The 7,800-nt window shown below is 47.7% G+C and overlaps 1 protein-coding gene across 7 annotated transcripts in view; it reads right to left on the bottom strand.

Annotated features, from left to right (window-relative positions):
* Positions 1-7,800, bottom strand: part of Farp2 (FERM, ARH/RhoGEF and pleckstrin domain protein 2) — a 130,373-nt gene that overhangs the window by 51,239 nt on the left and 71,334 nt on the right. For all 7 annotated transcript variants that reach the window (XM_023722125.1, XM_023722122.1, XM_023722124.1 and 4 more), the window contains one exon: positions 5,469-5,616. In XM_023722125.1, coding sequence (XP_023577893.1) covers positions 5,469-5,616 — 148 coding nt within the window. The remainder of the gene's footprint in view (positions 1-5,468; positions 5,617-7,800) is intronic.

Genomic DNA, 7,800 nt, shown 5'->3' with positions numbered 1-7,800 from the left:
TGTGCCCATGTGGCAAGATGTTCTGCTCCTGGACTAGCTGGGTGGATCTATCCTCTACACTCTCTGCAGAGATTGCAGTTGCAGGGTTACACCCCAGGCATGTATGCCAGGCCTGAGCTGTGCCTGGAGGGGGCAAGGTAGAGTAGGGGGTGGAGGAAGCTCTCTCTCACACTCACTGGGTCTGGGCTAGGACTGGGTCTGGGGGTTCTCGGAACGCAGCAGAAATTCCTACTTGGTGGGCGGGGTGGGGGAGATGCTGCAGAGAGGTGGGGGGCATCCCAAGGGGGTGGGAGAGGGTCTGGCCTACTCTGTGCCTGGGCTGGGACTAGTCCCACTGGCGCAGGGTAACAGGAAGCTCTCCCCTTGATTTCTTTAATAACCCTTTATTACACTTTTCAAAAATCAATGTTGGGGCCGGAGAGATGGCTTAGTGGAATAAGCGCTTCCCTGGCAAGTGCAAGGGCCTAAGTTCAATCCCTGGTTCCGCCCAAAAAAAAAAAAAAAAAAAAAAAAATCAAAAATCAATGTTAACATTATACACTTTGAGCTGGGTGTGGCAGTACACATATAATCCCACTACCCTGGGAGGCTGAGGCAGGACAACTGCCAAATTCAAACCCAGCCTACACAATTTAGTGATCCTGTCTCAGAATAAACCTGAAGGGCCTTGTGGAACAGGAGGAAACAAATACTCAAAAACAGAGGGGAGGCCGGGGAGATAGCTCAGTAGAGTAAGCGCTTGCTTGGCAAGTGCAAGGGCCTGAGTTCAATCTCCGGTTCCGCAGGGGGGAAAAAAACCAAAAAAACAGAGAGGACAGGTCAGAACAATACAGGAGCCAGCTTGAAGAGGCTCTCTCAGGCCAACTGCAGAGCAATTCAAATAAGTACCAACAGCAATCAATCACCAGGTATCAGATTTAAGTCTGTGAGTCCACAGTGACAAAGGAACTGAAGAAAGGACCCTTCTTCCCAGCAGCAGGAAGGACTGAAGGACCACCACAGAGGAGCAGGTGAGGATATTTTCCAGCAGTCAGTCAGCACAGAGCTTAGGGCTGTTCTTCCAGCTTTTCTATAAACTTCGGATACATTGGAAATAGGATTTTTAAAAGTATTGGGATGCTTCTCTACACTGTATTTTCTACTCTTGCCCTCATCACTAGACTCTCTTCTGCACAGCGTAGAAGGCAGCAAGACAAAGGACACGCTCCCTCCGGTCACAGCTTCTGAGCTCCACAGCCATAAAGGAGCAATGTACACTGGAACACAGAAGAGCTCAGACAGCAGCCTGGCACAAGAGAACACCCCCTGTGTAGCTCCATCATAGTTACTGGTACCATCTTAAGATGATGAAGGTATTCCACAATCAGGCGTGGAAATAGTCACGCAACTCTATGAATACCCTAAAAGTACGAAATGAATTGATGAGTTTTATGGTTCATGAATTAGATCTCAACAAAGATGATTCTGAGTTCAGAGGTGTCCTCAGGGACAGTACAATGTCTAGGACCAGGGGTATAGCTCAGTGTGGAGCACTTGACTAGCATGCATGAGGCCCTGGGTTAAGTCCCCAGTACTGCTGAAACACAATACAAACAAGCCAGGCATAGTGGCAACGGCCTGTGATCCCAGAACTCAGGAGGCTGAGGCAAGAGGATCACTGTGAGTTCAAGGCCAGCCTGTACTACATAACACCCCCAAAACACAAACCCAAAGCCCCAAACAAAATGAGTCTAAATGTGGAGATGGATGCAAGTATCCTAGGTCTCCAAAGGTTGCCCTACCACACAGTAAAAGGTTGCCCTTTTACTCAAAGAAAACTAATGGAGGATTTTCAACTACATTCTTAAGTTCCTCTCCTAAGTGCATCCTAAAACTCAAAGCAAAGCAGCAACAAAAGGAAGCACAACTAAGTCTCCACAGCAGCAGCTCTGCATGCTGTGTTCCCCCAGGCAAAGCTCTGGGGCATCCAAGTCCTCCTCCAAGGCGAGACTGAGCAGTAGGCACCAGTTGCAGCTTGTGTTTCCACTTTCCCATTTCCAGGCTCTTTTCATCACTGTCCCCAATCCAGACATGAACAGGACACCAAAGACAGTCAAGGCCTCCAGCTGCCGCCACCATCAAAGCTACACACTGGCAGGAAATGGCATGTTTACAACCATGAGAGCAATTTCCACTTTGAGACTGTGCTGCCTGGACTTTTGTCACCATCACTTGCTCAAATTTATCCCTGCCCAAACCACCCTAACTTTTAGTAAATTTTAAATTCATCATTCAGTCATCATCATCATCGAGATGGGCTTTTGATGTGCTGTCCAGGCAGGCCTAGAACCACTGGGCTCAAGACAGCTGCCTGCCTCAGCCTCCCCAGTATTGGGATACTACTGTCCACTTCTTGGCTTGGCTCCAGGGCTTGCAGTGCCACCTGTAAGTACTTTTACTTGAGCCATGGTGAATTACAATTATAAGCTGCTTCCTAGTTTACTTTAAGCTTTTTGTCAGCTACTAACAGCCTCTTCTTCTTTGCTAAATTTTGTATGTATACATCACTAATTCAGCCAAAGCTTCCCATGAAAGACAGAAATTCTCCAGTCCAGTCTGGCACACTTAGGGAAAGCAAGAGTCAGGAGGGTCCCAAGTTCAAGGTGAGCCTGGCAACTTAAGTGAAGCCCTGGCCTAGAGGGTCCTGGGTTCAACAACGAAGGAAGGAAGGAGAAAGAGCAGTAACTCATGGGCGTCTGGGGGCCGAGGCTAAGGAAGTCTCCCAGCATAGGTGGCTTGCCTCTCTCTGTCCTGTCTGACAAGGGCCTCATCCTTCAACTCTCAAGTTTATTTTGTCTTCTAGTGATAACCCTATGAAGAGTTTGCAAAAGTTATATCTTTTATTTTTTATTTTATTTTATTTATTTATTTATTTATTTATTTATTTATTTTGTGGAACCTAAAGTTATTTTTATTTATTTTTCTGAAGTTATATCTTTTAAAACTTCCATACCTGAAAAACTTCTCTCTCTGTACAGAAGTCATGTTAGATAGGACACAAAATTCTAGACTGGAAATAATCTTTGAACTTTGGGGTTCTTTCAAGACAGGGTTTTGCTACTTAGCTCAGGGTGGCCTTTAACCCACTATGTGGTCCAGGCTAGACTCAGACTCATGGTAAAACTCCTGCCTCAGCCTCCCAAGTGCCAGATCACGGGTGTAAGCCAGCATGCTGGCTTCCTTTACTTTCTGAACCACTACCCACCCCATGTCTTTCAGTCTTCAAGGCTGCTCTTGACAAGCCAAGGCCATTTGAGTTTCTTCTTTTCTTTCCTTTCTCCTTTCTCCTTTCTCCCTCATTCTCTGTCTCTTCTTTGCTTCCTGGAAACTCCTGAATCCTTTCTACTATTCTGAAACCTCATGTCTTTATGCCAATCTTTGTTCCTGTTACACTGGAAATGCACAGGCACTTTCAGTCATCACTAGCAGTCTTCACCTGCATTTTTCTCGACACTGGACCCTTGGGTTGCCCTTTTTTTTTTTTTTTTTTTTTTTCAGAACCAGGGATTGAACTTAGACCCTTGCGCTTGCCAGGCAAGCACTTGTTCTACTGAGCCATCTCCCTGGCTCTCTATTGAGTCATCTCACCAGCCCACTCTTTTCATTAAGTGAGCTCCTAATGATTAGTTCCCAATACTTCACTACACAAACAAGGCCTGCAATAAAATATTACAGAATAAAATCTTGACACTTCTGATAAAGGAATGTTCCTCTTTCCACGGGCATAATACAAAATGAAGCAGATTCCCCGTCCTAACAGATGAAAGATGAATCCCTTGAAGAGAGGGTAGGTTATCGTTCTGCTTTTCCTTCTCTTCCATCCTTGGCATGACTCAGTCTCTTCTGAACAACATGATACCTGTCCTTCACAATGGAGACTTTCTCAGGCACTAGCCACTTCTTGGTCATCTCTGTGTACCGAAAAGGAGGCCACTGGAGTGCAGGACTTGTGAGCTCATGATGAGAACTGGCAGCAGAGGCATGAGTGACATGAGATCAGGAAGAAACATGAAGGGGATGGACTGACACTTGTGTGATCCTAAGGGATGTCTCCACAGGCTGCTGATCACGTCAATGAGGTAAACTACTACCGCACAGTGGGAGTGCTGGAAGATTCAGGGGTGAAGTTCCATGCCCCCGGGGGGATGGAGGGCTCCTGGTGCCCGCAGTGAGAGAGCCTGCAGGACACATTTTGCGGGGCATCCAGCCAGAACAGTCCACCAAATCTAATCACAGGGAAACACCCAACACACTACAGATAAAAACACCACTAAAAATAAATGGGCAGCTCTTCCATACTGTCAGTGTCACTGAAGATAAGGAAAGATTGCAGAAATGCCCTAGGACAGAGCAACCAGAGACTCAATCAGACCCCAGGCCAGCTCTGGCCTTGGGGAGCAAAAGCTACAGAAGGACTCCACTGGGCCTGCTAGAAAGCTGGACACTAACCAGGAGACAGAGCTGCTACATCAATGGTCTCGGTGATGGCCACATGACAGGTGAGGGACAGCCTCTCCTCAGGAAATACAGGTGCAGGGACTGGGGTGAAGATGTCCGCCATTCACTCCCTAACCCGTGAGAAAGTCCCATGTGTGAGGAGGACAGGGGCACAGGTACAGGCAGAAGGAGTCTCAGGCCATGAAGGGAAGGACCAGGCTTGGGTCAAGCCACAGGTGGCTCTCGGTGCTGCCCTCTCTCAGCACTTCTGTAGGTTTAAGAGTATCTGCAATGAGGTCTTAACTGTGGTGTGTATGTGTGTGCTGTGGGGGTGCACTCCACACAGCTAGTGGCCAGCACGCGCAGGACCTGCAGACAGCATCCACAGGTCCCCATCTGGCTGGCAGACTGTGCAGAGCAGCTGAGCCATGGGAGCCTTGCCACACTTCAGCGGCTGCCTTGTCCCTCCCCTGGACTCTCACCAGAGAGGAGATCTTCCTCTTGCCGTGGGGGCCCAGGCAGCTGCCCCATCTCCTGTTTGAGCTGCAGCAGCTCCTCACACTGGTGAAGCCAGGCTGCGTCTAGCTCCAGCATCCTGGTCATCAGAGGCATCCAGAACCCACCACAAAGCTCCCACAGCCCAGCAGCTGTGTTCCCTAGAGAGGAGGCAGGCCCCAGAGCTGCAGCTTAAGATTCCACGGGAATGACCTGTGGCTCAATGCTAGAATGCCCACGGAAGAGACGGGGGTCTTGGAGCCAGTGCAGCCCTGGAGGGACGCCAGTGAGCAGCTGTGCAATAACCACACACGCGAGACAAGGACAAGAAAACTGTTTGTCCCCTAGGTAGGAGACTGGACCAGGGAACGTGCACATTTCATCTTCTGAATCTATTACTTTATTCATTGGAACAGAAATCTACCAATGAACACAGCAGAAACCCGACCAAGTGGCATTATATTCACCACCCTGCCAGGAACGTCCCTCTCGCCTACCTGGAACACAAGGACACCCATGTGAGAAACAGCCAGGTTAATCTTGGTCCCCTCCCTGTCAGAAGCTGTGTGAAACCTGATGCCGTACATTTCCAACTTGCGAGCGATTTCTAGCACCTGGAAATCGGAGTCAGCAGGCGTCTGGCCCCTGTAAGGAAGGACAGCTTGACTGTTACCACAGAAGCCCTAGGCTTGGAAGAACCGAAGTACACAAGAGAAGCGATCGAGAAAACGAAGCAAAACAAAAGCACCTGACCAACACACAAGGGAGATCGCATTTAGGGCTCACTGCTTCTATACTTACCTACTGCACGCCACACATGCAGGAGGCCAGAGCTTGCCTCTACTTCACCCCCTTCCCAAGGTGCAGACTATCCTATGGCTCACTGACAGCCTTACAGTGTGCTCCTGAGAGTGACAGCCACATGCAAATCAGGTAGTGCACACAACTGTCAAATTTCTTTCCCCTTTTTTTTTTCTTTTTTGAGACAGGGTCTCACTTTGTATTTCAGGCTGGCCTTGATCCCTATGTAGCTCAGTCTGGCTTTAAACTCATGAAGATCTTTCTGCCTCAGCTTCCCGAGCACTGGGGCCTGGATATGGCTGTCAAACATAAGTGGAGGAAATGTCACAGATGATACCAGTGTCTTATGAAACCCATTTTAATAATTTTAGAAGTTATTTTCATTACGAACACTTCTAGCCATTAGAGTACACTGAAATGAGGCTATGATATCAATGAAAAAGCCACTGCCAAAACAGTTGGTTTTCTCCATGTGAAGTTCTCCCAACACGCAAGGAGTGTGTCCTGCGCATGATGCCAACATGTCACCAGGAAGTGAGCCTGTCCTGGGAGGGGCTGGCCTCCAGGAATGGGGTGTCCAGTGGTCAAAGCTGGGGTGGAGAGAAGAAATTCCAGTCAGGCACCCATGTTTAGTGCCTGAATCCTCTATGCAAGGTCCTCTCCTAACACATTTTCCCTTCATTTGACTTAAAACGCCTGAGCTTCGGGGTCTCTAAGAACAATGCAATTATGTGGTTTCTGTGGTCCATGATTTCCATTCGGGGAGACTGGGATAGAGACCCCTGGATAGTGACATAGTTTAGTAAGTCATTACAGACAAGAAGGAATGCCCAAGATGTAGTCCCAGTTCTGGAAGTTGTAGCTACTAGTAAAGCTTCTAGTGAACTTTTGGTACCGGGAACTAAGCTGAGGACCTTGCGCTCTGCAGGCAAGTGCTATGCCGCCAAGCTACCTCCCTTCTCACTGAACATTTTAAGACTTGTATTTCTACCATTCAATGTACAGATCAATAACTACTAATGAAATTTCTGGGGCAGCTGAGACAGGAGGATCACTGAGTTCGAGGATAGCCTGGACAACTTAGCAAGATCCTCTCTCAAAAATAAAAAGGGCTGGGGCTCTAATAGCTCCATGGTAGCAGAGCTAAAACTGCCTAGAATGTTCAACTGAGCCCTGGGTCCCTAGGATCCTAGAAAACAACAACAAAAATACCACATGAAACACATATGGAGAGAGAGCATGTTTGGTGTCTAAAGAAAACATGCACTTCAACAAGCATAGATTATTGCTCCTTTCTGTGTGTGTGTGTGTGTGTGTGTGTGTGTGTGTGTGTGTAAGCTCTGGGTTACAATCCCATGAATCAGGGATTCATGTGTACTAGGCAAGCACTCTACCACTGAGGTACACTCTCTCGTGAAATTTTATTTTGAGACAGGATCTTATTAAGTTGCCCAGGTCTTAAGCTTGTGACCCTCCTGCCTAAGCCTCCTGAGCAGCTAGAATAAAAGGCCTGTGTAACTATGTCCAGTAGTTTCATTATTCTTTTTTTTCCTTGTTTTTGTTTTTTTAAGACAAGATTTCACTATGCCATCCAAGCTGCAGTTGAGCTCACTTTGTAGCCCAGGATGACCTCAACTTTATAGTGATCCTCCCACTTTAGTCTCCCAAGTGCTGGGATTACAGGCATGTGCTATCATGCCCAGCCTGCTATTCATTTTTACATTAACTCTGTACATTTAATCAAAACATCAGTAGGGGCCAGCGAGATAACTCAGTGGACTAAGTGTCTGCTTACGCAAACACAGGGACGAGGGTTCGATTCCTAGTACTATGTCTGCACTGGTCTGCCCCCGGGTGGGCTGAGCAGAGACTGGGTGTGGTGGTGCATGCCTGTAATCCCAGCACTGGGGAGGCTGAAAACATGAGGATCACTATGAGTCCAAGCTACATAGTGAGATCCTGTACCGAATACGTATTTAAGTTTTTTTTGTTTTCTTTTTGGAAGAACCGGGGATTGAACTTAGGCCT

The sequence above is a fragment of the Octodon degus genome, unplaced genomic scaffold (genome assembly GCF_000260255.1).
Source record: "Octodon degus isolate 3935 unplaced genomic scaffold, OctDeg1.0 scaffold00089, whole genome shotgun sequence".
NCBI lineage: Eukaryota > Metazoa > Chordata > Mammalia > Rodentia > Octodontidae > Octodon > Octodon degus.
This window is presented reverse-complemented; position numbering and strand designations above follow the sequence as displayed.